The 27,146-nt window shown below is 61.1% G+C and overlaps 9 protein-coding genes across 9 annotated transcripts; 5 read left to right on the forward strand and 4 right to left on the reverse strand.

Annotated features, from left to right (window-relative positions):
* Positions 1-326: 326 nt before the first annotated feature.
* Positions 327-3,014, forward strand: A1Q1_04713 (uncharacterized protein; the record flags this gene model as incomplete). Its single annotated transcript, XM_014322951.1, has 3 exons — positions 327-1,429; positions 1,473-1,636; positions 1,945-3,014. 3 exons carry the CDS (start codon positions 327-329, stop codon positions 3,012-3,014), a joined length of 2,337 nt encoding a protein of 778 aa, XP_014178426.1.
* A 380-nt stretch (positions 3,015-3,394) lies between these two features.
* Positions 3,395-5,847, reverse strand: A1Q1_04714 (NAD+ synthase (glutamine-hydrolyzing); the record flags this gene model as incomplete). Its single annotated transcript, XM_014322952.1, has 4 exons — positions 3,395-4,541; positions 4,626-5,266; positions 5,353-5,543; positions 5,673-5,847. 4 exons carry the CDS (start codon positions 5,845-5,847, stop codon positions 3,395-3,397), a joined length of 2,154 nt encoding a protein of 717 aa, XP_014178427.1.
* Positions 5,848-5,956: 109 nt separating this feature from the next.
* Positions 5,957-6,946, forward strand: A1Q1_04715 (uncharacterized protein; the record flags this gene model as incomplete). The annotated part of the gene is made up of 3 exons (XM_014322953.1): positions 5,957-5,991; positions 6,051-6,681; positions 6,737-6,946. The coding sequence occupies 3 exons, from the start codon at positions 5,957-5,959 to the stop codon at positions 6,944-6,946; spliced, it is 876 nt and encodes a 291-aa protein (XP_014178428.1).
* A 254-nt stretch (positions 6,947-7,200) lies between these two features.
* Positions 7,201-8,744, reverse strand: A1Q1_04716 (uncharacterized protein; the record flags this gene model as incomplete). Its single annotated transcript, XM_014322954.1, has 5 exons — positions 7,201-7,380; positions 7,513-7,600; positions 7,808-8,000; positions 8,049-8,221; positions 8,272-8,744. The coding sequence occupies 5 exons, from the start codon at positions 8,742-8,744 to the stop codon at positions 7,201-7,203; spliced, it is 1,107 nt and encodes a 368-aa protein (XP_014178429.1).
* Positions 8,745-13,778: 5,034 nt separating this feature from the next.
* Positions 13,779-15,657, forward strand: A1Q1_04717 (general transcriptional repressor; the record flags this gene model as incomplete). The annotated part of the gene is made up of 2 exons (XM_014322955.1): positions 13,779-14,154; positions 14,207-15,657. 2 exons carry the CDS (start codon positions 13,779-13,781, stop codon positions 15,655-15,657), a joined length of 1,827 nt encoding a protein of 608 aa, XP_014178430.1.
* Positions 15,658-15,892: 235 nt separating this feature from the next.
* On the forward strand, positions 15,893-17,188 carry A1Q1_04718 (uncharacterized protein; the record flags this gene model as incomplete). The annotated part of the gene is made up of 1 exon (XM_014322956.1): positions 15,893-17,188. One exon carries the CDS (start codon positions 15,893-15,895, stop codon positions 17,186-17,188), a length of 1,296 nt encoding a protein of 431 aa, XP_014178431.1.
* Positions 17,189-17,612: 424 nt separating this feature from the next.
* A1Q1_04719 (uncharacterized protein) lies at positions 17,613-18,618 on the forward strand (the record flags this gene model as incomplete). The annotated part of the gene is made up of 3 exons (XM_014322957.1): positions 17,613-17,801; positions 17,890-18,202; positions 18,314-18,618. The coding sequence occupies 3 exons, from the start codon at positions 17,613-17,615 to the stop codon at positions 18,616-18,618; spliced, it is 807 nt and encodes a 268-aa protein (XP_014178432.1).
* Positions 18,619-20,352: 1,734 nt separating this feature from the next.
* On the reverse strand, positions 20,353-24,034 carry A1Q1_04720 (DNA mismatch repair-related protein; the record flags this gene model as incomplete). The annotated part of the gene is made up of 3 exons (XM_014322958.1): positions 20,353-23,369; positions 23,525-23,961; positions 24,003-24,034. The coding sequence occupies 3 exons, from the start codon at positions 24,032-24,034 to the stop codon at positions 20,353-20,355; spliced, it is 3,486 nt and encodes a 1,161-aa protein (XP_014178433.1).
* Positions 24,035-25,028: 994 nt separating this feature from the next.
* A1Q1_04721 (uncharacterized protein) lies at positions 25,029-26,650 on the reverse strand (the record flags this gene model as incomplete). Its single annotated transcript, XM_014322959.1, has 3 exons — positions 25,029-25,838; positions 25,999-26,238; positions 26,354-26,650. 3 exons carry the CDS (start codon positions 26,648-26,650, stop codon positions 25,029-25,031), a joined length of 1,347 nt encoding a protein of 448 aa, XP_014178434.1.
* Between the last annotated feature and the right edge of the window lie 496 nt (positions 26,651-27,146).

Raw genomic sequence — 27,146 nt, forward strand, 5'->3', positions numbered from 1 at the left:
AGGCTGCGCATGTGAAGTGTATGCCGATCATGACGACTGTGGAGGGATCTGCCTCTTTCACACCTTGTGTGTGACTGGACTGGACTGGACCGGACCGACCGCTGACCACACTCTTTGCCACCTGCGCAAATTGCCTCGCTGCGCCGCTGCCATCTTGACTTCTCCAACTTCACTTAGCGTTCCCGACTTTCCACTCTAACCCTGCTTTCTCCATCTCTGCGTTACTGAGCACGGCAGTTGACTCCCCTTGGCAGTGGAACCAAACATACTGCGCCCCTCCCTTCTCCTTCGCTCGCGACTGTCACACTCCCGTGTGCCAGACCATCATGAGTCGATCTAAACAACCTCCTTTCCCAACGCAGCCTGCGCCTGCGTCAGTGTCCGCCGTAGCCGCCCAGCTCGGCCAGACGACTCAGCCCAAGGCCCCCGCCAAACGCAAGCGCAAAGCCAGCAAAACCTCCCATCCCGCAGCGTCGCCCCAGCCTGGTGACCAGTCCACCGTCAACACGGTCCAGCCGCCGTCTTCCCTCAAGGCCTCCCGCCCTCTGCCCACTCAAGCTCCACCCCCCAGGCAGCGCCTCCGTGTTGCCCCTGTCAACCCCGAGCCATGGGTGTCCAAGGACATTGTGGAGCGAATGTTTGCCCGCTTCGCGCAGTCTCGCGGTGGCATCGTGATTGACGGCAAACCATTCTTCACCTTTGTGGAGGCCGCGGCCCCGTCCGTGTCGATCTGGACCCCGCAGCTCTTCGCAGACTTTATGACCTACTACGCCGCGAATGCCCGCCCCCGCCGTCCAGACAGCCCGCTCGTCGACCACAAGGCCCTCTTCACCTTCCAGCAGGCTGTGCGCCGCAGCTACTCGCGCCGCCACATCCGCGCTCTGACCAAGGAGGCGACGACTGAGGCTACCGCCGCGCGTCATGTCGCTGAGAAACTCACCACCCGCCGCGTGCCCCGTCCGGTGCTTACCCCTGCAGAGGCGCTCCGCCTTGCGCGTGCGGTGTGGAGCCCAGAGTACCACGCCACATTCAGGCGCCGCCTTGACGTCGCCCTCTACATGGCCCTCGTCCTCGCTACCGGCGTGCCCAGCACGAACATCTTCCCCGCCGCCATCCCGGGCAAGGGCTACGACGAGGGCCCAGTCTACATGCTGCCTGCCAAGAATGATGGCGCGCGCTGGTCCGACGTCGAGATCTGGATGACCAGGTATGGTCCCGCTGCCCAGTTCTCGTGTCGCGCTGAGGGAGGGAGGCGATACACGCTCAACGACGGGAACAGTCTCGGCATGGCTGCGTCCCGCCTCATGGCCATCACCATGTGCTTTGATGAGTTGTACGGGTCTGGCTGCCACCTGGGCTACCTCCTTTCGAACGTGTTCTGGAGTGTGAACGGGCACGATGCGCGCATCGTCGCTTTCAACCAGGAGCTGTGAGTTGGGCTTTGCTTTGAGTGAGAGAGAACTGACAAGCAGTGCCGACAAGCACATCTTTCGCCTCGATGACGAGGCCGAGACACCCATGATGCGCGAGGACATGAACTTTGAGCTCGCTCGCTTGGCGGAGGCGGCCGGTATTGAGCACGAAGTCACGACTGGAATGTTCCGCCGCCTCGTGGCGCACAAGGTGTTCGAGCAGCGTGAGTTAGTAGTCTGAAAAGCTCAACTGACACCCAGACGGTCTGGAAATTGCAAGCGCCATTCTCAACCATAATGAGCTGGTCAAGACGCAGAACTACCTGCAGAAGAAACTGTGAGCTTACCACGACGTATTCGAGCTGACGGCAGCGGACGCTCTGTCACTGAGGAAGAGCGGCAGCTGGGCCGTGGCATGGACGCGCTGCACAAGGACCTCTGGCTCACCCTCGACCATCAGCTTCGTATCAAGACGATCCAAAAGATGCCCGACTGTGAGCTCACTCCACCATACGCCTGAGCTAACGCGCAGACATCACACCCCATGCCTGGGTCAACGATGACGAGCGTTCTCCGTCACCGCCCCTGCGTGAAGTCAGCGAGACAGACCTCGTCCAGCGCCCCGACCCACTCACTCAGCGTCCCATTTCGCCCGAATCGCCTACTCCCTACACGGGGCAGCCACGCAACTGTCTCGTCGACAGTCCCTCTGACATGAAGTCCATGAAGTCCGGCCCTACATCGCCCACAGACTCATTCAGCAACCACCTCTCGCCCCCCGGTCCCAGCCAGCCGAAAGTGGCGGTCCACCACCAGCAGCTGTTTGGCCAGACCAGTGCTCTGCGCGGACAGTACGCCCAGCAAGCCTTCGTTGGGGGCCAGACTGGCGTCTCGGCCCATGTCGCCATGTACGGCCAGTTCCCCAAGATCAGTGATATCCGCGGCATCGCGCCCAGTGTGCCCGCCATGCCTGTCTTTGCTCAGCCGCAGTCTGCCAGCTACAGCACGCAGGCGTTTGCAGACTCCTACCACCCACAGACTGCGCTGTGGCCTCAGTCCCTGCAGTCGCAGGCGCCTCCTGCGTACCCCCGTGTGACTCAGCAGCCAGCCAACGCGGGGTACGCTCCCAAGGACCGCGGCCTGCCGACGCCCGACGACACGCCGCCCGACACGTTCCAGATGTTGCCTGGATTCAGCTCGTTCGTGTCCCAGAACAATGCGGGCAGCAGCAGCACCAGTACGTCGACAGCATACACTCCCGGTCTGGGTTTGATCTTTGAGTCGACGGGGGACGTCACCGCTGCCCCGAACGGCCAGGACAAGCAGACCTCTGCACCTGATCATACCCGCCAGGCGAGCAAGAAACTCCCCGAGCTGCGCCCCCGTTCCCATGCCCCTCCCGTCGTTCCGCGCAAGATCATGACGTACCAGGAGCGCGTGCTTGATGCGGTGTCTCGCTGGATGGCGGGCCCTGCATCGGCCCTCCAGAATGGCGTCGACCTCGTGTACACCATGATTGAGTGCGACAAGCGCCTGCCGCGCAACGAGAGGTACGACCCGAGCGCGTACGACGAGGAAGACGTGGATACGGATGAAGAATAGCAAACAACGATGATCCGGCCGTTACACACGCGCGGCGACACACGCTCATTACGCATAAATACACGACCAAAACGCAACCCAGCAACGCAACGCACACATGCAGGACACAAAACGCAAGGAAACGCAACATTCACGAAACAAAAGCAGTTGACGACTGCCATCAGGCGATGCGCATAACACCTTCCCGCTCTGCCACTATTGAATACAACACCACCTTTCGCTGATTATGACCTTACTTTTTGATTTCGCTCGTACTCCACTTCTGGCTCCTTATCACTAAATTTCCAAGCCCGGCGCGGCTCTTCTGGTTCGCTTTTGCATATGTACATGTGATTCGACTGTATATAGCGCTATGATGTATGCAACCCTCCGGTGTACTTCTAGTCCACGTCGTCGGGTTTCGGCTGGATCTTGCCCTCGTCAATAAGGCCCTGGAGACGCTTGGCCTCATCGTCGATACGCTTGAACTGATGCTCAAACCTGGACGGGTACAGGAAGGGGCGGAGGTCGAACCGGTTATCGTCGGGCGAGTAGCTCTCCATGTGTACGCTGGGGGTGAGTGTCGTCATCTTGTGGCGGTTGATGGCATGCGTGAACCAGAAGTGCTTGACCTTTTGCGCAATCTCAGCCGGGGAAAGCGACGCGCCCCACTCCTGCACAAGCTTGCCAAACATGCTGAAGGGGCCGCACTTGTCGACCTTGCGGAGACGGCCAAAGGCACTAAGCTCGTCATACGTCATGCCCATTTCGACCTCGTCCGACTGCACGCCCTTGCCCTCCTGGATGGGGATGAGCTCGGCAGAAGGCACGGCATCGAGGAACTCGCGCAGGATGGGCATCTCAAACTCGCCCTCGGCCCAGGCAATGAAGCGCTTCAGGTCCGTCTTGCTCACGCCGCCGATGGGGTTGACGTCGGCACTCGAGCAGTCGTACTTGGTCAGGTATCCGCGGAGGGACTCGTCGACGTTTGCCGAGCCGAGCACGAGCAGGCCGCCCACCTTGCCGCGCGCCCACGGCAGGAGCTGCGCAAACATGTACCCGACGACCATGCGGAGACGCGCCTGGATGTTCTGCAGGGCGAGGTTCTCCGCCCCACTGCCGCCATGCACGGCGTACTGCGGCGTGCGGCCCGTGATCATGCGGAAAATGCCCAGCACGGCCGACACAGCCGTGTCCATGTTCAGGTCGACGTGGTACGCGCCAATCGCCTCGGCGAGCTGGCGCGCGCGCGTCCGTGTCTCGTTCGAGCTGTTCTCCGTGCCCATGTAGCAGGTGTGGAAGATGCGGTTCGCAAACTCCTTCGGGTCCGTCGGGCTGTACGTGCTGTCGGCAGGCTCGCCCGTCATGCGTCGCGCATCGGCGATCACCTGCTCGTTGCCCTCGCGCGCGGCGGTGGCGACGAGGCGACACATGCTGTGCACGATTGTGGCGGTCGCGCACGAGTCGATACCGCCAGAAAGAGGCAGGAAATAGCCCTGCACGCGCGATCGGCGGAGATAGTCCCACAGCCAGCAAGCGGGGCCGAGACTGTCGTCAGCTCAACGTCGTAGACACTGCAGCTAGATGGGCGAAGGACGACTTTTACACTGTCCCTCACAACTGAACACTCACGCAATCTCCTCTTCCGGCTTGTGGTAGACCATATCCGGGTCGCTCGGCCTCGTCTCCTTCCATCCGAGCATCATGCCCTTGGACGACAGTCGGACGCCGCCGAGCCCAGGAACACGCTCGTACGCCTCCTGCTGAGCGGCCTGCATGCGCCTCGAGCTCGCCTTGCGGTGCGCGCGCACCGTCTCGAGGTCAATGGTAGCTGTCACAACCTCGACGTCGTTCAGGGAGAACTGGGAGGAGCGCGCGACAATCTTGCTGTTGACCGCGATCATGGCGCAGCCGTCATAATACAGCCGGTCGCCGTCACAGCCCTGCTGGTTCGCGTACAGGTAGATGCCGCCGAGCTTCATGGTCGCCTCCTTGATGAGCTCGACGCGGCGATTCAGCTTGCGCAGCTCGTGATGCGAGCCGGACGAGTTGGTGAAGATCTCGACACCGTCGAGGCCCATCGCGATGTGCGGCGAGGCGGGCGTGAAGAGCTCCTCGCACAGCTCGACGCCGAGGCAGGTGTCGGCCGTCGGAACGACGGCGTCACCGAACGGCACTGTCTCCTGGCCCGTAATCTCAGAGATAATCGAGGGAAGGTAGTGCACCTCTGTCTCGCGGTGCTTGGCCCAGGGAGTAAAGTGGCGGAGCTCACGCTGTTGTCAGCTTCAGCGCATGCAGTGGAGTCAGCTGTGAGTCTGCGAGCATCGCGGTCGCTCGCTCGTTCCTCGTTCGCACTCACGTAGTTACCGTCGTTGGCCATCCACATCTTCGGGCGGATCAGCACAATCTTGCCGTCGTGAATGATAACACGGCAGTTGTACGTCGAGTTCTTGTGGGTGATCGGCATGCCAATGTCGCACACGATGCCCCGCGCCTCCGGATCCTTCAGGATACGAGCGAGCATCTCCCATGAGTGCAGAATGATGTCGCCTGGGTGTCAGCTGGTGTCATCGTACAGTGGTATCAAGCTGGCTCCAAGCCCCGTCTATCCGCAGCCTGCTGGAGCGGAGGGAAGGAGCTGCTAGTCGGACACTGGGTAGTGCCCAAGGCCGCACTCACCCTCGAGGAAGTGGTCCTGGCACCCATAGCCCGAGATCTCGAGCTCGGGACCAACACGCAGCGTCGCGCCCTTGGCCTTGGCAATCTTGATCGACTCGAGGATACGCTTGCAGTTGCCCTCAAAGTCGAGGGCCCACTGGTCGAGCGCGCACGTCGCGACCGTGATCATGTGCATGGTGGGCGAGGAGCGAGCGAGAGCGAGCGGTAGCGAGGCGAGCGGGGGAAGAGTAAATCGAGTTAAAGAAACAATCAGAACCGGCTGGTCCTCTCTGCTTGTTTAGTGTATGCTGGAGCAACTGTTGGGCGTTGTCGAGCTCCGGTACGTAGTCAGCGCAGATTAAGTCGGCACCCTGCACCCGATATCTAACCCCATCGAAGCGGTTATCTCATCGGTGGAGGTCGTGTGCCACACGTCATTCTTGATACCGCGCCGCGCTCGATCACCACTGCTGGGTCATGGCTTGAGACTGGCGGCTCTACGACATTCGACATCGACAACCACCATGGCGGAGCAGCAGGTGCAACTCACGGACCTCGACCCGGAACAGCTGCAGCAGGTCAAGAAGCAGCTCGACGAGGTGGGTACGGATCAAGGATGAAGAGTCGGCGAGCAATCTGTGTTCTACCAGCTTCCTCGGTGGAGGCACGAGCGCGACTGCTGGCAATGTGGCCAGCATGGCCAGCTTGGCGGTGGGACAGCCCGCAACACTCTCTCGAGAGCCTTGAATCCCTAGCTGCTGAGATAAATCTCACTCCCGACCTCAGCCTTCTTGCACCCACGATCAAGCTGACAGTACAGGAGCTCGACCACCTGACCAACTCGTTCGGGCAGCTCAAGCAGGCGCAGGGCAAGTTCCGCTCGTGCGTGAACGACATCGACGCGCTCACACCGGACACGCTTGACCGCGAGGTTCTCGTCCCCCTCACGTCGTCGCTGTACGTCCCGGGCAAGCTGGGCGACACGAGCCACCTCATCGTCGACGTCGGCACGGGCTACTACGTCAAGAAGGTGGGTGTGGGCCCTGGTGCACCTGTCACCTGCACCTAAACCACTAGGAGCACAGGTCATAGCTCCATATTTGTTGAACCCAGCTAACACACAGTCCCGACCCGAGGCGGCCAAGCACTACACGGGCAAGGCCGAGTTTGTTGGCAAGAACCTCGAGACGCTGCAGAAGACGATTGAGCGGAAACAGGACAACCTCCAGAGCGTCATTCAGGTGCTCCAGATGAAGCTCCAGCAGGCCCAGCAGCCGCAGCAGCCGGCCAAGTGAGCCACACCGTCGTCGCTTAGGAGAGAGCAGGAGCAGGAGGTAGCATAGACGTTACGAGAAAGGAGCACGAAGGCATATCTGATGCGAACCATAATATGTATTTTCTGCATTCACGCGAGGAGAGCGCGCTCTCGTCAGCGAGATTCTAGTTCTAAGCTTCTATCACTTCCACCTATCCTCTTGCCAAGTCCCCTGGCGCCAGACTGCAAGGCAGACCGAGCGGAGAGGACTTGCGCCGAGGTCTCAACTCAGGTTTAGGACGGAACCCCAACACCGATGCGACGGCGCATGTGCCACCCGAGCTGGATGTAGTTGCGCTCGTTCTCAGGCGTGACGAGGCCGTGGCGGACGAGGAAGTCGACGAGGATCAAGCCGCAGTTGGGCTTGAATTCGCCGTTTGCGAGGCATTGCTTGGCCTGCTCGACGGACATGAGCTGTATTGTTAGCTTCTGCAACTAGCCTGTAGCTAGGATAAACGGGCGAGATGCAAGGGAAGTATGGCACGGGAACGCCGGGGGGAGAAATGGAAGGAAGACAGGGAGACAGGTATCACGGGAGATACGCACCTCAAAAGACTCGACCTCGTCGTCGTGCGGCTTTGGAAGCACATACTCCGGCGAGTCCGGGGAAGGCAGCTCGAGGTCGTACAAGTACCTGAGTGTTAGCTACGTCAGCGTCGAAAAGCTTACCTGTGGGTCAGCTCAGCGACGGTTCGGTCAGCTCACTCAATCTCTGCAATGTCAGCTTCGCTCAAGCCCTACAAGCTTACCGGGCTGGAGATATCCTCCCTTCGTGATGTAAAAGTACGTCGCAGCTCCCACATTCCTGCCGTCAGCTATCACTATGCTCGCGCCAGCTCACTTCAACCGCTTCGTCACAAACTCCTCGGGCAGAGACGCCTCCTCATCGCACTCCTTCACCATCGTCTCGGCCGGCGTGAGGCCAAAGGGAATCCCGCCCGCAACCGTGTTGTCGAGCATGGAGGGCCAGGTTGCCTTTGTCGGCGAGCGGCGGGGGACCCAGATCTTCATCTCCTTGCCGTGCCATTCGTACGCTGGTCTTGTCAGCTTGTGAGCAAAGGGAACAGTAAGCTAGTTCTCACCTGTCATGTGCACGCCGAAGGTCGCGAAACCGAAGATGGCACACGCGGCGCGCTCGCATGCGAAAGCGGCGTTGCCCCAGGGTTTGTCGGCGGGCTTGAAACCGGAGGAAGACGGGTCGCAGTAAATCGCGTACAGCTCGTCACGCCAACCTGTCGTCAGCTGTACACCGTCCCTTTCTAGCAACGTGAGGAACCAACTTGGCTCCCTCGACCACGATCAGACACCTCCGTGGTCCAGGAATAGTAATTGAACTTGAGAAACGGCCGGACGTTGACGCCAGCCCCGTCTCCTGCTTCTTGGCCTTCCGGTTTGTACTCACCATCCAGCTCGTTCTTGAATTTGCCAGCCTGCCGCCACGTCCAAGCCGCAGTCGCGACGGCCTGGTTCATGCTCTCTGTCCCCTGTGCGACGACGGGCTCCGTGAACGTGACACACCTGACCTCATCGGCGTCCATGACAAAGCTGAACGCGCCCATCTTGCTCTCGGCCTCGAAGGTCCTCAGCTCCTGTACGACATTGGGACGGAGGAGACCGAGCGGGGTCAGCTTGGCGTCGTAGTCGGCAGGACACAGGTGGAAGGGGACATAGACCTCGCCCGTCTCGGGATGCTGCAGGGGGTAGGCGGAGGGCTGGGAGATGTAGTCTGGAAAGCTGTCAGCCGCCTTGACGAAGGGGAGCAGCGAGGGGGAAGACATGGTGGACTGGTGGAGGTTGAAGTGGAAGTGGAGGAACGGAACAGACTTTGGGACCTAAGCCGTCGTCCGTTCCGGTGGAGACCCCGCACGGGCTGGAGCGCGTGGTTCTGTCAGAGCTGGGGGGTGACTCAGCTGATACGCAATGACGTGTGAGGAGATGGCTCCAAAACAAGGGCACCGACGTGGATGACGCCGCTGACAGAGAGGAAAGTGGACATATGACGGCGGTTGGCCTCCGTGCCTGGTCGATCACCCCCTTCCCTCGCTTCGCCCCGGTGCTGGCCGCTGGGCCGCTGGACCGCTGGACCGCTGGAGCGCTGGAGCATGGGCGTGCCTGAGCGAACGGCCAGTTTTGCTTCTGCTGGCTAACTGGACCCTGGACACCCCCGATCCCCACTGGCACGGCTGACATGGCTGGCACGGCTTGCCCGGGAGGCCAGGAGGGAGGGAAGGCCCCAGGCCCCACCGATCTCTCTCTGCCGCTCTGCCGCTCTGCCGCTTTGGCGTACTGGCGTCGGTACCTCGAGCGTGCCAGCGTCAAGAGCATCAAGAGGAGGGATCGGGGAAACCCTGAGCGCCAGAGCCCGACAGTTTGTCTCTCGGTGCAGTCGGCCGCTGACCGACAGAAGCAAAGCGAGCGCAAAACGTTACTCGATATGGATAATCGAGGCCAACAGGCAGCGCACAGACCTCCGCCTGTTTGGTCTTGCTGACACTGCGTATACTCTGGCACGGGCACTCCCCAACATGTCCAACAGGCTTTGCCACCCAGCCTAGCTGCCCGATCTGACGATCTGATTGGGACTGCGCACGCCGCGCCTGCGCGCCTCGCGCTTCGCCCTGGCACGGACACAGCAGCAGCAAGGCGCGAGGCACTGACATCGTCGGTGCCTTTCTCCGCACGTCTGCACCACACTTGCGACACACTACGACTTGCACGACGCACGGTGCGAGCTTGCGATCCGTTTTGACGCAGGTCACTTGCATCACTCGCTGACCTCGGAGAATTATCCACGACCACTCGCTCATCGTTGTGGAGCTATCATCTTAAGATGTGAGATGCAGCAACTTGTGCTGGTGGTCGCGGGATGCATCTCGCCACTTGACACTGCATGGAGGATGCAGGATGGACGGAGCGATGGATCCACCCATGCCATATGCCATGCTGCCACCCATGCATGCCGCAATTCAACGCGTACCTCAGCCTATCAGCCTCAAGACTCTGCCGAGCCTGGTCGCCTAAGACATGGACTTGCTAGTCGGAAGAACCGCGCTAGATTCACGGCAGTTAGTGACCTCCCCTGCCCCTCTGACCTTCTCTCGCCTGCTGCCCTGGCTCCCTCACTTCCTCGCGCGGCAGGCAGCCCCAAGACCCGAGGGCCAGGCATGAGTCATTGTTTGGGATTCCATCAATTCCACGCGTACCTTCTACCCTGCGCTGGCCAGCTGGCCTGCCTTCCAGCGACCTTCCAGCCTTAAGCAGCCCTGCATCAGCTCGATCTCCACCGTTCCGCACATACGCACAGGGAACGGATTGGGGATGACGGGGTCTGCACGTCTGCGCTGCCTCGCCGGGTCTGGGGTAGGGTTTTGGCCGTGGTGCGCTGGGCCTCTAGGTCACTTGGTCGCCGGCGGCGAATCGACACGCAGAGGTTCCCCGCCCTATCCTACTGGCCTACTGCACACCTGGAGGTCGAAACGATGGGATTGTCTATGGATCCGGAGGCAGGCGAGATCGCAGTGGGGACCAACCTGAACAGTCATGTGTTCGTGCACCCGACCAACTCGCTCCGTCTTCGCGATCCTCTTTGTCATTATGCCAAGGGTCAGGGCAGGGCCGTGCGCCATCCTCCAAGCCATGCACGCCATGCAAAGCCATGGCGCACTCCGACGTGCCGTCGTAGTCAGCAAACAGACGACATCTGGTATCTGGGCGCCCGCCCGCCGACTACTGCAGCAGTGCAGCAGTGCTAGCTGTGAGCAAGCTCGCCGACGATGCGACGCAGTGGCACCGGTGGCGCACTGGCTTCCGACCTGCCGGCGCATAGCCCGGGGCGCAGCTGGCTGTCGTGCGAGTGCTCATGGCTCTGTGTGCGGCATGCGGGCAGAGTCAGCAGTCAGCGTGAGCGTCGTTGCCGCGTCGCACGCAGCAAGGGACGAGCCCGTGAGCCAAGAGATCGCACAGCAGAATGCATATTCCGTCTGCGGCCAAGTCCGTAGATGCCGTAGATGACAGCCGGCTGACTGCGCCAGCATCACTGGAAAGGATATAGACAACAGCGGCACAGCGGCACGGACATGGGCTTATGGGCCTATGGGCCATCGGGCAGGAGAAGGTCGCACGGTTAGAGGCGAGCCCCACGCCCCCGCATTGCTACGCAACCGGCTGGAAGCGAGGTACCGCGGCGGGGAGACGCCATGTGATGTGAGGGAGAGGGAGTGGAATGGCGGTTTGGCGCGGTCGGCAGCTGCGGGCCGGGATTCCCATCTGGCTGGTTTTGCTGGCCAGCTGGCTGGCATCTGGAGCCAGGGGAGGTCGTGGGCTTCCTGCTGACCTAGGAGTTAATAAAGCTCTGGCTAGGCTAAGAAAGAATAGGCCGTGCCTGAAGGTCGACCCGGAATACGCACTCCCCCTTCTCTCGTGCAGGAGCAGGCTTAGTGCCAGGTTGTGTGTGTTACGCAACAATCTTCGGGCCAAGTTTTTTTTTCTGCGCTAGTGAGGCGACAAGTGTCAGGGACGGACGCAGGGAAACGAGGGACGCTAGTCAGGTCCGACCTACGTCTTTTTACCCCGCCCGATCCAGAGCTAAACGATGCAAAGCAGGCAAAGCACGCTTGTCACAGCTGGTCAGCCTGTCCAGCCTATCCAGCCAGAACCCCTGACAGCCTAGCGCCCGAGGGCCAGCCAGGTACTAGTGGGTGGGGTCCACCGAGTCCACCTGCTGACACCCGCCGTCCAGAAGAACCACTGCCAATCAAGTCATCCATTCCGCATACCACACACACCCACACACACCACCCTCCCCCCCGACCTCACCATCGCTCTCTCCACCACCATCGCCTCTTTCCGATCCTTCCATCCGACCACCCCATCCCGACCATCGACCCATCCATCCATCCACCCTCTCTCTCTCACTCATCCTTCCACCCACCCTCTCCCCTCTCAACACCCAGCCAACAAAATCACTACTGACACCCTTCTGGTTCCGACTGCGACAAAGTAAACCAGACCGATACCCAAACTGATCAGCGACCCCCGACCCGGACTGTTGATCTTCTCTTGACTGGTACGTGTCCAATGTCTGCGCATCCATCCCACATATGTGTGTGGTCTCGCCCCCAGCGGGCACTGTCGCATGTCGCGCCTGCAGTCTTGCACGACCCCGAGGGCCGAGCGCGGCGCAAGGCAAGGTGGGCCAACCGGCCGGCGCCCCCAGCAGCCAGCAGCCCGCATCGCCAGAGGCGTTCGCCTGATGGTGGTGTGCGGCGCTGTGACGTGACCGGCGGACCTTATATAATGTTGTGTTTGACGTCGAGGCCCGTGCAGCGTGCGCCACTTAAGGTTGCGCACGCTAGCCTTGTCGACCAGTCTGGGGTTTGCGGTCTGTCCACTGGCCAACTTGGCCCTAGCTGCGAAGAGCCCGCGGGCCTCGGGTGCTGTCTGGCCTGGCGTTGCTTTGCTCGCATTCGCGCACTGGCATCAATGGCGCTGGCGCCTGGTGGTGGGCGCTGGCGCGGCTTGCGCTCAGACCTTGGATTGGATGACGCCAGGTCAAGGTCAGCCATGGCCAGCCAAAGCGCCTCGGCGAACGCCATCGCCGTTGGCGGCTGCGGACATGAGCGCTCGGCCTGCCATGCCTGCCAGTTGCAGTCGAGAACGCCCAAGCCTCCCGACCCTCGATCCCCTCAATGCGTCCTAGCGTCTTAGCGTTCTTTTTCCTTTGCCCCTGCCGCAGACCGCAGACACGCAGGACCTTTAGCTTGACCACCAGTGCTCACACACCACAGGCTCGTGCACGCATCACATTCCTGCAACTAAGGAGCTCGTCGGTTTTCACCACCAGACTCTCTCTCGCTCGCGATCCCGACCTTGTTTTTGTTTTGTGCATATCGACCAGAGCCCTCATCCACGCCCGCGCCCCCCAGTTCCTCGTGACCTTTAAACGGACTCGTAGGGCACACATCGACCGCGAGTAGCGACACACACACACACACACACTTTTGTTCACGCACGCACAAACCCGTGGTGATCGTCCCCGGCTCCGGCTCAGACATCAGGTGTCATCCACACACACACGCGCATCGACGTGTGTAATCCGTGTCATCCGAGCGCACGTACGCCCATCATCCGTTTTCGGCTAGACGGCTGCATCGCCCGCTCATCAAGGATCAGGATCAGGAGGAGTGTCACTCTGTGAGATCCGTCAGAACAATCCTCGGCTCGTGGCGCACAACGCACAGTCCACATCCATCCACCGCAAGACCACGCGCCCGTGTCTGTGTTCTGGTCTGTTCCCAATTCCCTTTCAACAACACCTTTCGTCACTGGACGTTTGCCGCAACCAGCTGCGCGACTTCCTATCGACCGAGTCATCCAACTTTACTCCCCTCCTTGATCATCTAGGCTGTTGGACGTGAGGAAGCAGGTGAGTTCAGGCCTCTGATGGCCACCATCACACTAAGGCTCGGACTGGATGGCCCATCTGTGTGTCGTGTCGTGTGTGCCCCTCGTCTGCTCTGTGGTGTTCATCCATTCCGAGCCGCAGCCGTCTCAGAGCATGGGTCTTGCCACTCGGCACTTATCACGCACAATGACGTCTGACACACGACGTGAGGTTCCGGACGAGAAGCAAAGGGGGGGCAGTGATGAGCGCTCCCCTCCTGCCGAGTCCTTCTTGTGCGGTCGAGGCAACGCCAGAGCACGGACGGCAGTCACCCATGCCTTTGGCCAGTCTTCTCATTATCTGCATCACTTCGTGTCCCTCCCATCTTCCCTCTCCCCATGCTTTGTTATTATCGACTAACCCATCAGTGATGCCTCCTCAGCCTGAATCTCGAGTTCCCCACCACATGCCCGTCCACTCCAACTACCCCCCGACGGGGCCGGCATACCCTTCCCAACCGCCCCATCCCATGCACCACCACCATCCCCAGCGCCATGCCTCCAACGGACCTCCTCCGCCAATGCCTGTCGGTGGACCGCCCCCACCAATGTCAGTAGGCGGACCTCCTCCATCGAACATGGGCCCTCCTCCCGATGCCGGCGGTCCCCCGCCAGCCCCGGTCTCGAACGGCCACCACGGTGGAACGCCCGGTCCCGTTCACCAAGTGCCGCGCCCTGGTCGGGAGAAGTTTGACGGTCTTATGAACCAGCTGGCGCAGGCCAACGAGAACACTTGGATGCTGATCGGTGAGTGGCTGCGCAAGGGTGACGCCCGCCAAGACGTCTCGCTAACATTCAGGAGCCGTTTCGGAACAGATGAACGACCAGGATAGGGCGCTGGCCGCGTTCGAGAACGCTCTGCGTCATAACCCGAATTCGATCCTTGGCCTGAACGCTGTCGCAGACATCGCCCGCAGCCGAGACAACTTTGACAAGGCGATCGAGTACTTCCAGCGAATCCTCAACATCAAGCAGGACAATGGCGATGTCTGGGGATCGATGGGTCACTGTCTCCTCATGAAGGACGACCTGCCCAAGGCTTACACTGCCTACCAGCAGGCGCTGCACTATCTTCCGAACCCGAAGGAGCCCAAGCTGTGGTACGGCATCGGTATATTGTACGATCGCTACGGCTCGTTTGAGCACGCTGAGGAGGCGTTCAGCTCGGTGCTCAAGATGGACCCGGACTTTGAGAAGGCCAACGAGATCTACTTTAGGCTCGGCATCATATACAAGCACCAGCGCAAGTACTCGGCGTCCCTGGACTGCTTCCGCTACATCATCAACAACCCTCCTCGTCCTCTGACTTCCTGGGATATCTGGTTCCAGCTCGGCCACGTTTACGAGTTAAACGGCGACTTTACCGCGGCTCGCGACGCCTACCTCCGTGTCCTCGACCACCAGCCCGACCACGCCAAGGTCTTACAGCAGCTCGGCTGGCTGTACCACCAGCCCGGCGCGTCGTTTGCGAACCAGGAGCAGGCCGTCAACTACCTGACGAAGAGTCTGGAGACGGACGCTGCCGACGCTCAGAGCTGGTACCTTTTGGGCCGTGCGCTCATGGCCGGACAGCGCTACAACAAGGCGTACGAGGCTTATCAGCAAGCCGTGTACCGCGAGGGCCGCAACCCTTCCTTCTGGTGCTCGATCGGTGTCCTCTACTTCCAGATCAACCAGTTCCGTGACGCTTTAGACGCCTATTCGCGCGCGATCCGCCTCAACCCCTACATGTGGCAAGTGTGGTATAACCTGGGAAGCCTTTATGAGTCGTGCAACAACCAGATCACCGACGCGATCGACGCCTACTCCCGAGCTGCGGAGCTGGAGCCTCACAACGAGCAGATCGCCCACCGCCTGCAGCTTCTCCAGCGCAACGGCGGAAGCAATGCGCCGCTTCCTCCCCCTCCTGCGCCCGTTGACGTCCACCCGTCACAGTACAACTCGCACCCGAGCGGCGGCGGTGCGCCCGGCGCCGCTCCTGGTGGACCTGGTGGCGAGTATGCTGGTCAGCCCAGCCCCGGCGGTTCGCCCCGTCTCGCCCCTGCGCAGATGCCTCCTGGAGGACCTCCCGGCGAAGGACCCCGCCAGCTCGCCCAGCCTGGTGGCCGCTTGCCCGCTCCTCCTGGCGACTTCCCTCCCCGCGGCGCAGCTGCTGGCGGTCCCGGCGGTGGCCCTCCCTCGCCTGGCGCCGGCCCCTTCCGCGGCGGCATTGCTCCTCCCCCGCTCAACCACGTTGCTTCCGATCTTTGACGAGAGCCGCGGCTCCATGTCTCGCCATGCTCCACTCGGACCGATCGACACTGACCGTCCTGACCCGCGCGATCTGCGTGAGGGCTACCGTGAGGGACCTGGCGGTCCTGGCGGCCCCCCTGCAGGCTACAATGGCGGCTACAATGGCGGTGGTCCTCCTGGTGGACGCTACGACCCAGCTTCTGATCGTCGCGCCCCTGTCTCGCCTCGGTCACCCCACCGACGACCTGAGAACATGCCGCAAGGGTACCCGCCGTACCCTCCCCCGCCTGGATACCGTGACCGTGAGGAATGGGAGAGGCGAGAGCGCGAGGCGCGCGGCATGCCTCCCCACGACCCTCGCCACCCGTCGCCCAGGCCTGGAGAGCGTGGCGGACCTCCCCCCATGGATCCTCGCGACCCGCGCAGCATGGCCGGCATGCCTCCTCGCGGTGGACCTCCCGATGGACGCGAGTTTGGACGGGGTCCTCCTCCCGAGGGGTACCCTCCCTATGGCTACGAGCGCGGTGGACCGGGCGGCTACCCGCCTCCGTACGACCCGCGCCGGGACGAGCGCCGCTTCGAAGAGCACGACCAAAAGCCCGGCCTCGACCACGCCAACGGCATGCCTGGCCGCCACCCGTCGATGCCGCGCGACCTCGGCAACGCCGACCTGCGTGCGCCTAGCCCGGCTCCCAGCACGAGCTCGAAGGGATCGCGCCGCAAGGTCTCGGACAATGCTGGTGCCGCCAAGAAGGGTGCCGCCCCGCGCAAGTCTGAGCCGATCCCGGCTCCGCGCAAGAAGACGAACGGTGCCGACACGCCGCGCACTGCCGCCTCGCCTGCCCCGTCGCAGCGCGCCGGCTCCGTTCCCCGCCAGTTCCCGCCTTCGCTGTCTGGCCCGAACCGCACTGTCGATGAGGACTATGACGAGGGTGTTGACGCGCTGATGTCCCTGCACTCTGACCGCGGCACGCACAAGCCGATCTCGCCGACGAACCCGGGCAGCAAGCGCCCGTCGCCTCCGTCGCCCGAGACTCGCCCTTCCGACCCGAAGAAATCGAAGCCGAGCCCCCCGCCGCGCGCGGCACAGAGCCCGACTCGACGCACGGTGATTGAAGTGCTCAACGCGCCGTCGCGCAGCTCGATCGAAGTCCTGAACCACCCCTCGATGAACAAGCTCCCTCGCCTCCCGGACCGGCACGAGCGTGAGCGCAGCGACCGCCCGAGCGCTGGCCCGGAGCGGGACCCACGGGACCGGCCGTCGCCCGAGCACGCGCGCTCGCCGGAGAAGGCCAGGCCCAAGTCCCCCGAGGACGTTCGAAAGAGTGAGCAGCCCGCACAGCCGAGGAAGGACACGTCGTCGCCGAACAAGTCGCCCATGAAGTCTCCCCCCACGCAGCTGAAGGCCCCGAACTCGAAAGGATCTGACAGCAGAGACGCTAGAGACAAGGAGGGAGACGTGGAGATGAGCGACGCGCGTAGCGACCGTGATCGTGAGCGTGAACGTGAGCGTGGAGACCGCAAAGAGACGTCGCCCAGCAAGGCCTAGTGGGTGCTCATATAAAAACTTAGACTGTGAATGTAGCGACTTGTAAAGATGCATACTGCTCGAAGAATAGGTTCTTTTGGAGGTAGTGAGGCAGAGTAGGAATGGAGAGTGGCGAGGTGAGCTCTAGGTGATAGTGGTAAGCTCAGTTTGTGGTTTGACAGCGCAATGATGCAATGACTACCCAAAGGTGTTGAGACACGAGACGTCAGAGAAGTGTCAGACGGATCTAGCCCAGGGAGCAGTGACGCGCAACGCGTGCAGAGAGCGTGAGGTGAGCCTGGCCGCTATCAGATACAGTGGCCGTGCCTGGAAACGCCGGTTTACTCCACCTCCACAGGGTCCAAGTGAAAGAGACGTGACTTCATCCGATTCCGACAGCTTCAAGATCGCCAACTCCTTCATCCCAAACCACCAACCATCAACCATGCTCCGAACACAAGCACACCCGACACTTCGAATGGCTATGGGGCGACCAGCCGCGCTCGCGCCGATAATGGCGTCCAGCTCTAGGGGGTTCTCGAGCAGCGCCATCCGAAGCGTACCGGATCACTACGCCGCGCTCAACCTGCCCAAGAACGCGAGCCGGACACAGATCAAAGCCAAGTTTTACGAGGTGAGCAACTCCGCTTCTTCGCTCTTCACTCCCACCGCTGCCCACCGCTGAATGTCTCCTTGCCGTTAGCTAACCCCAGCTATCCAAGAAGTACCACCCCGACTCACCGACGGGCTCGGCCGAGCAATTCCACAAGATCAACGAAGCGTACTCAATCCTCGGAAACGTCTCAAAGCGCTCAGCGTACGACGCCGAGCTGAATCCGAGTTGGGCGGGGAGTCGTTCTGGAAGTCATGGACATGGGGGGCATGGGGGGCATGGAGGCAAATGGCACCCGCATTCGCCCGAGGGACGGCGCGCGGCGGGACAGCACCGCGCCTGGCGCGCGGGCAAGGGGACGTGGGGCAAGGCGGCCCCGGGGCCGCAGTGGACGGGACGGAGGAGGGTGGATCCGAATCTTGGTGAGTTGCGCGAGCCCGAGCGCACTGAGCACGCGAGCACGCGAGCTTGCGAGCTTGCGAGCTTGCGAGCGAGCGTGATATTGCTCCGCGTGTGTCCTTGAGCCACCGCAGAGCTTTATCTCAGCTGGACAACCGGACCGAAGCTAACCCCAGGCGGCGGCATGGGCATGGGCGGCACCGGCGGCCTGGGCACGGATTGGGACCGGGTGCGCAACGGCCCCGTGGAGATCAAGACGGGCGCAGACGCTTGGAAGAGCATGCGCTCCCGCATCAACAAGGTCCGGAACGACGAGGAGGTTAAGGGCGAAAGCGCGTTCATCAGGTTTGTCGTGGTCGGGCTCATGGTGATTGTCGCGTGGGCGGGGGCTAGTATGGCTAGTGCCCAGGAGGAGCTCGAGCCTGAGGAGGTGGACTAGGTGGGACTAGGTGGGACTTGGGGGAGTATAGAGGTCTAGAATGCTTAGAGCTGTTCTGCATCTGTTTCTACGGCAATGCGCTATTGACTTGTCTTCTGGCGATTTCTTCTCACTTCTTTGGACTGAGTCAGCAAACTGTCTTCTTCCAGCTTATCCACGCCTACTCACCTCAGGACCCGGACCCTAGCTGCTAGACGAGCTGCTGCTGCTCCCCGAGGAGCTAGAAGTCGGCAGGATAACGTTCGACGACCCACCACACGTCTCAATCGTGATTGTCACCGTCGTCGTCGTCGTAGCGGGGACTGATTCGGCGTCGCCTTTGCCCCCCGGACCGCCATCGCCCCCGCGTCCGCCCGTACCGCCAGGCGCATAGTTGTCGCCGCCTGGACCGCCGGGGCCGCCGTCGCCTGCATTGGCGCGCGCGAGGAGCGGGGGTGGGGTGATGAGCTACAACAAGGCGTACGAGGCTTATCAGCAAGCCGTGTACCGCGAGGGCCGCAACCCTTCCTTCTGGTGCTCGATCGGTGTCCTCTACTTCCAGATCAACCAGTTCCGTGACGCTTTAGACGCCTATTCGCGCGCGATCCGCCTCAACCCCTACATGTGGCAAGTGTGGTATAACCTGGGAAGCCTTTATGAGTCGTGCAACAACCAGATCACCGACGCGATCGACGCCTACGCTGCGAAGGAGAGCAGGGCGAGGGCGAGGGTGAGAGCGGGGAGCTGCATTGTTGAGGTTTGTGTGAGAGAGAGGGGATTGGAGAGGGGTGAGAATGCCAGGGATGGGAGCTGTTTATATCTTCTTAAAGGCAGGAGGGTGAGTGAGTGCTCCAGTCTCCAAATAAACTCTCGACGCGCATCATGGCATCGTGATCTCTCAACCTTCTGCTGGTCTTGCACCTGTCAACGCTATAGACGCTGTGGAGCGTCTCCCGTGAGGACTGTTGAGCTTGTTAGCTCTGGAAAACGGCAGGTCCCCAGCCCCAGCTGGAATCACATCTGGAATCCACCTCGTTCCTGTTTCTTCGCGTCGGTTCTCACAGAGTGGTCTGGGCGCCGAGGACGGAGTACGACGACGACGGACTGCGCCGGTAGGTGGCGCCGTCGTGTCGGAGACGGCGCGTTCTCATGACAGCCACTTCCTCCGCTGTGCCATAGCCCAGGTAGCCGTATTCAACAGACTCAGTCTCAAAGTTATAGCCACGCATGTGGAGAGTCTGACATTTGCACCTTTCTGATTCGATTGCCACCGCTCGTGCCAGACAGCTCCTGCTTGCCTCGCGCCCCAGAATGAGTTCGGCGCGCAGGCGCCTTGGGAGGTGGGAGAGATGATGTTGACACGTGCCTCGGCGCCAATGTGGCTCTGCCTTGCCCACGATACACGCGATAAGATTAGAGTTGCGCAATCATGTCGTTATCTTCACACCGTGTGTGTGAGAACACTCTTCTAATCGCGATCAACACGGGACACGGCCACACGCCGCTCCATGCTTCATGCTTCAAGCTCGAAAGAACGGAAAACATCACCACCATCTTCGAAGCCCTCCGCTCTTCGTTCGCCATGTTCCTCCACCGGGCAAGTCGCAAGCCCACCGGCTCGCCGACAAACCTCCCTCGACGACTTCACAAAGCGAGAATGATACATGTCTTCTTGTACAACGTTTCGTTGGGATGCAATGATAATTACTGATTCTATCCTCTGATCACGTCTAGAGGGCGAGAGCTACTGCCACCTTACACATACGCCGCGACCGCCTTCCTGACCACGTCCAGCTGCTCCGCGACCGTCGCCGTCGTCGCCTCCTCTTTGCCCTGAGCGAGGTGAACGAGCCACGCAAAGTCAGCCTGCGCCGGGATGCTGAGCGACGACTGCCTGCGGCTCTCCAGCTTTTGCTGGAATTGCTCAAAGAACTCGCCCGACACCTCGTCCGCACGCGCCACGACGGCGTCTGGAACGCCAGCGAGCTTTGCGACGTGCGTGCCGTGGGACGACTCGGCGTGGCCCTTGATCAGCTTGTAAAGGAACACGACACCGGCAGTGTCGTCAACGTGCACTGCCATGTGCATGTTGCGAATGTTGGGGTGGTATGCAAAGTCGTCCGTCAGCGAGCCGTAATGCGTCGCAAAGAATCCAAGCGGCAGTGTGTGCGTCGAGAGGTGGTGAAGGACCGCCCCAGCGATCGCCATGCCGTCGTACGTGGACGTGCCACGGCCGAGCTCGTCAAGAATGACAAGAGAGCGAGGACCAGCCTCGCGGAGGATCTTGCTGCACTCGTCCAGCTCGACCTTGAACGTACTTGCTGAGGCGAACATGTTGTCGTACGCACCCATACGCGTCTGGATCTTGTCGAGGGGGCTCAGCCGAGCAGACGCAGCAGGCACGTAGCAGCCCATCTGCGCCATGATCACGGCTGCCGCCGTCATGCGCAGCAGCGTTGACTTGCCCGCCATGTTCGGGCCGGTCAGGAGCGTCGTGCGAGGCACCTCGCCACCCAGCTGCACGTTGTTCGCAATGAAGTCGCGCTTCAGGCACATGCTGGGGTGACGCAAGTCCTCAAAGTCGATGAAGGCTTGGTCCGACTCGACAAAGGTAGGGCGGCACTTGGGCGCGTCGAGGTTGAACGAGGCGCGAGCAAGCGAGTTCAGGCAGTCCAGCTCGGCAATCACCTTGACCATCTTGAGCCACACATCGCGATCCTTGTCAAACTCGGACAGGAGGTGCCTGAAGAAGTTCTTCTTCGCGATCGACTGCGTCTCGCGCGCCTCCTGCATCAGGCGGATAAGAGGTTGCGTGACGGGCGTGATGTACCTAGCCACCTGCTTCAAGCTACCGCACTTGGTCCACTTGGGTGGCACTTTCGTCTTGGCCGGGATCTCGAGGTGGAAGATCTCCTTGTTGCCCTGGGCAGAGTGCCAGAACCGGATCTCGCCCGTCTTCAGCTTCAGTTCCTGGCGTGTTTGCTCCATGGCAGCATTGAGCTCCTCCTCGATCTCGGCGACGGCAGCGTCAGCCTCATCGCACGCCTCGTCGGCACCCTCGGTGGGCAGGATCGCAATGGTCTTCTCATCCGTGACCTGGGTGAACATGTTCTGGATATGCTGAAGGTGCGGTCCAAGGTCCGGAGCACTGCGCAGCAGGCCCGCGACAGACGACGACTCGAAGCCTTCGGCGATCTCCAAGAGCCGGTTCACGCTCGACTGGATGCGACGGAAATGGTTCATGACGTTGACAAAGTCGAGCTGGCGAATGGATCCGGCGTGAATGCGCGAGACAAGACGCTCGAGGTCCGGCATGCCCTTGCAGAGCTCCTTGAACTGGGACATGAAGCTCGGCGCGTGCATCAGGTCGTCAACGGCGTCGAGGCGCGCATTGATGGCCGCGGCATCGCGCAGGGGGGCAGTCAGCCAGTACCTGAACAGACGCTTGCCGAACGGAGAGTGGCACTGCTGAAGGAGGCTCAGCAGCGTTCCCTCTTCACTGCCCTCGTTGTTCATCAGAACTTCCATGTGGCCAAGCGTCTGACCGTCGAGGACAAGCGCCTTGCCATCGCGGATGGGGTCGTAGACACTGAAATTCTTCTGCGAGATGAGGTCCTTGTCGAGGTTGAGGGTGCGCAGATAGTACAGCAGGCCACCGACGGCCTCAACAGCGAGGTGGTTCTCGGTCATGGCGGTAATCGCCGCGGGAAGCTCGCCCTCAGGAAAGTATTCCTTGAGAGCTGCGATGGTGTCGTCGACGTCCAAGAACTCCTTGCCCTCCTTGAACGACTGCCAGAGCGTGCTTGGGGGAAGAATGTTGCGCAGCAAGCGCATCGTGACGACGGAGAGATTGCCCTTGGCGAAAACGAGCTCCTTGGGACGAATCTGGCGGAACATCGTCTCCAGACGGGTGCAACAAATGTCGTCCTCGAACGCTGTCAGGCTGAAGGACCCAGTCGACGCGTCCATGACGCAGATGCCGAAGGATGACGGCAAGTTGGGTCCAAGCGAGGACTCTTTGATCGAGACACAGTGATTTGCCTCGTCAGTTGTCAGGTACGTGCCGTCAACGATGGTGCCGTTGGTGAAAACTTGCGCGAGCTCGCGGCGAACAATCTCCTTGGCGCCGCCACCCTTGGTCGTACGCATCTCCATGCCGATCGCCGTCTCGGCCTGCTCAACCTTGCCGACCTTGTATCCCGCAGCGAGGAACTTGGCCGCCCAGAACTCAAAGCTTTGCTCCGGCACACCGACCATCTTCATCTTGACGCGGTCGGTGAGCTTCAGGTCGAACTCCTGGTGTCCGATGGCTGCGTCGTTCTCGTACAGCTCGTAGAACTTGCCCTTCTGGAAGAAGAGTACGGTGTCGTAGTGATTCTGCTTGATCTCCCAGAACTGCCTCTCGAAGGGCGTGAACGACCCCCATGATTTCTTCGGAATGTAGATTGTACGCGGGTCGTACTCCGGGTCGCCAGGGCGGTTGCCCTCCTTGTCCTTGATGTCGACCAGGAACTCGAAGCAGGTCTCGGCGTTGCGCTTGTCGCCCTTTGCCTGAATCTTCTTCCGCTCGGCGGCAGTCAGGAACATGTCCGCGGCGCCGCTGCTCGACGCATGCGACAGTGGCGGCCGGGACAGAGACGGGGAAGCCTTGAGGGGTGCCTTCTTGGGAGCAGCCTTCTTTGGCTTCTTGACAGGAGACGCCTCGGACACGACACTCGCCACAGATGGCGAGGAAGGCTCCTCGGACGTGACGCCGGCCTCGGACACATCGTCTGATGTCAGTTCAGATCGCGGTCTCTCAACTCACCCATGGCAACGTCGTCGGCGGGAGGGACGAACTCATCCTCGTCATCATCATCAGAAGAGTCGGCGCGCAAGCTCTTGCGCGGCTTGCGACCGGGGCGGATCGGGGACGCGTCGCTCTCACTGTCGGACTGGACGTACTTAACGGCCTTCCTTTTGCGGCGACCGGGGACGAACACCTCCTCTTCCTCCTCATCGACGTCCATCGCCTCCGCCGCTGGCGACGGCGGCGCCTTGGGCTTTGATCGCGGCTTGGAGACAATCTCGGGTGGCGGGCTCAGACTGGCCGAGCGCTCCGGCTGCGGCTTACGTGCGATCTGCACATTGGCGCTGACTTCCTCGGGCTCAATGGGGTCGCTCGGTGGCGTGCGGAGCGATGAAGACGGGGGCGATGTTGAGGCAGCTGCGGGAGTAGGGGCAGCCTTTGGCGTCTTGGGCTTGCTAGCTGGGGTCGTCTTCACCTTTGGTGTGGCCTTGGGCGTAGCCTGGGTAGCTGGGGAAGGTGCGGCCGGCTTGGGTTTCGGCGCGCCAAAGAACGCGGCGAGCGTTGTCTGCTTCGTCCTGCGACATGTCAGCACTGCCCTTGCCTCGAGATTACTTACGCCTTCTTGACGTCCGCTGCAGCTTTGACCATTGTGAATGGAGCCAGCGGATCTCGAGGGTGTAACAGACAACTCTTGGTGTAGTGTAGGGAGGGAAGGGAAGACCAGGGAAAGGACGCAAAACAGGCGCGTCTGGCTCCAGCCGCCTCCACCGGCGCGCTCCTTCCTCATTTACACCAGCGAACCAGCAGGTACTCGCGCGACGACCAGGGGGTGGGCCACCGTGGGACAGCTGACGCGTACCAGAGGCAGTCGTGGGACAGCTGACGCGTTCCTTCCAGCTTTCCCACGGCCGTCAGCGGATCGTGCTCCGCTACCCATGAGGCTACTGTGGTGAGCCTAAAAACTTGCACGAGATATCCAGGGTAACTCGCTGACTGACGCCTCCTGACCTGTCGGTCCTGGATCCTGAACGCCGTTGCTTTTGTTGCGAGATCGGGTTCGCCGAGCAACAACGACTGTCGAACGATGTATGTCGACCTTATCAGATGTGCTCAGACTTATTCAGGTCACTTTCGGTTTCTCCGCGCATAGATCTCGCACCTGGCGTGCTCCATCGTATGGAACACAAACGCGGCACGCCGCTGTCGGCGTGAAAATATTGAAAGTCAACCACACCGAGCTCCGAGACGCGCCCCCCGGATTGCCCGCATTCCGGCGTGGGCTGGCGACAAACCCAAAGACTAAACTTGTCGCGGACTTGGCACCCGTCATAATTAATATTTAGGCCAGGGAAGACAACTCCGGCCATGCAAAGCATTAATTGTGGTTTGCTTTCTGCTGAGCTCTGACGGGCAACAGGGGTCCTCCGCAGTCGTGCATCACATGCCGCTGGTGACTGGCAACACCTCTGACGGCGGTGGACATCAGGCGGACAAGAATGACGAAGAGGTCAAGAGACATTGCTGACGGTGCATAATGCAAATGGAAACCCTTACAAGAGACTGTCGTGCTACTGCTGCAGCTGCCGCAGCATGCAGCACGCTCACACCGCCAGGTGTGATAGCGATACAACCATGACAAACCTCACTCATATCTCGCTCTCGTCTTCGAGTCGTCGACGCCGACTGGAGCTGCCGCTGGCATGCCGCCACGCAGCGAGTCGACGCTGCGCTCCTCCCGTGTCCGCACCCGCGGTGTGACTGGCTTGGAGCCGTTTTCGCTCGGCGTGCCATTCAGCCGTGGCGAGGCGAGGGGCTTCGAGCGCACAATCGGTTTGGGACTGCCGGACAAGACCTTCGGACTACTACTGGCGGGGCCGCCGAGTCCGCTAGGGGCACTGCCCGACGGTGGCGGGTCAGACGAACGCTTGAACATCCCCCCCATCAACGACTTGAGCGACCGCGATGTGGACGAATGTGGGATCGGCGCTTGTGTTGGCTCCGCAACCAGTCGGTCCGTGAGCACTGGCGCGGCTGGCGATGCCTCGGTCACACTCCCCGGTACGGCCGGCGCAGCGCTGGGTGGAGGTTCTTGCCGACTCTCCGCGGCCGGAGTGTCGACCTCCATCGCTGGATCTGCTTGATCTGCTGGTTGATCGGCAGGCATCCTTCCCCGTGATGGCCCTGCGCCCTGCCCCGTCGGGCCAGACTCCGGACTCTCCTCGTCTGATCCACTGTCCATCTCGTCGTCTTCCTCGTCCATGTCTTCGTCTGCCTCGGCTCCTTCGGGTGGCTCGTCTCCCAGCACAGACCCCGTCGTTTGCACCGGAGTCGCAGACTGTGAGTCCGTCGGCGCTTCCTTGCCCGCATCCGGGAAGGCGCGGAAGGGCGACACTTCGGGCTCTGGTGCCTGCACGAAGCCTCCATGCGAACGAATCAGACTTGTGTAGTACCGCTGCAACAAGTCCGAGTTGCACTGATGTCAGCCATGTGCTTCTTTGATCGGCAGTAAACGCGTGCGCCGTGGTCGGTCCGCAGTGCCGCAGCGCCGCAAATTACGCGCAACCGCAACCCGCACCACGAACCGCAGACCGGCGCAGATGAGCGCTACTCACACATAGGGCCCATCCCGTCACGCGCAGAAACTCTCGCTCGAGGTTGTTCAGTTCCCCGACCTTGATACCGCCGACCTTTGCGTAGTGTGCGTTCGTGCAGAACACGTCGCACTGCGCTTTGCTGCCTGCCGTGACGCCGGCGATGAGGAAACGGTGCACCGTCAGTGAGGACAGCGTAAATGTCGGCAGGTTCTGGCACGTGAGGTCGATGTATGCTAGAAGGGAGAGCAATGGGATTTTCTGTCGTCAGTATAATGCCTCAAGAGACTCGAGGCAGGCGGCGGACAAGTCAAACATGCGCACGGTCCATTTCCGTGCCATGGGCCTGACTCTGGACAAAAAGTTGACGACTCACCTCAAGGTTTGTGTACTTTACGATACGCCGGAGGTACTCGATGACCGAAATGCCTGGCGGAGCACGAGAGTGGAAGCGTGTAAGCGCGTCAGGAGTGAGCACGACCTGGTCATTGTGCTGGCACAGCAGATCGAGCATGTGCGCGATCAGGACGACAAGTGTGTCAGTCGGGCAGTCGATGAAAGCCCACGGCAGTTCTGGGAGCTGGCTGGTTGAGGCCACCGGCTGTATTGGTGTTGTACCGCTAGACTCGATGGCGGCGGACGAGGGTCGTCCGCTCTGAGGGGTCGTGGTCATGAGTCGAGACGGAGGGCGCTACGGCGCCATGTGTGGAGTTGGATGGCAAGAAGACGAGGTCGATAAACGTTCGAAGATTGACCTATGGTTTGTACAGGAGAGGTGGTGGAGAGGGCGCAGCAGGTGACCGAGACCGAGACAGATGCCAAAGGAGAATAGCGAGACTAGGGGTGTCTGAAGGTTGATGAACCAGAAGGGTCCGAACGATGTCGAGGGCAATAAGAGTGATCTGTCGGAGAGGAACGGCGGCGGGCGGCCCTGGGCGGGGCGCGGAGATGAATGAGGTGTATGCGGGGAACACAAGGGACGCAATGGATGCCGCTACGCGAAGAGGGGAGATGCAAAGTCGGGGCGGAGGTGTCGGTGTCTGGAGTATGTACAGTGGAGGGATGAATGAGTGAGCAGTGAGGTCAGGCAAGGGCGTTACTATATTCCGCTACAGACTTTTCCCTAATACTGCAACGCCGAGTAATTCCAGGCACGGTCAGGCACAGCC

The sequence above is a fragment of the Trichosporon asahii genome, assembly GCF_000293215.1.
Source record: "Trichosporon asahii var. asahii CBS 2479 unplaced genomic scaffold scaffold00070, whole genome shotgun sequence".
In the NCBI taxonomy this organism is placed as follows: Eukaryota; Fungi; Basidiomycota; class Tremellomycetes; order Trichosporonales; family Trichosporonaceae; genus Trichosporon; species Trichosporon asahii.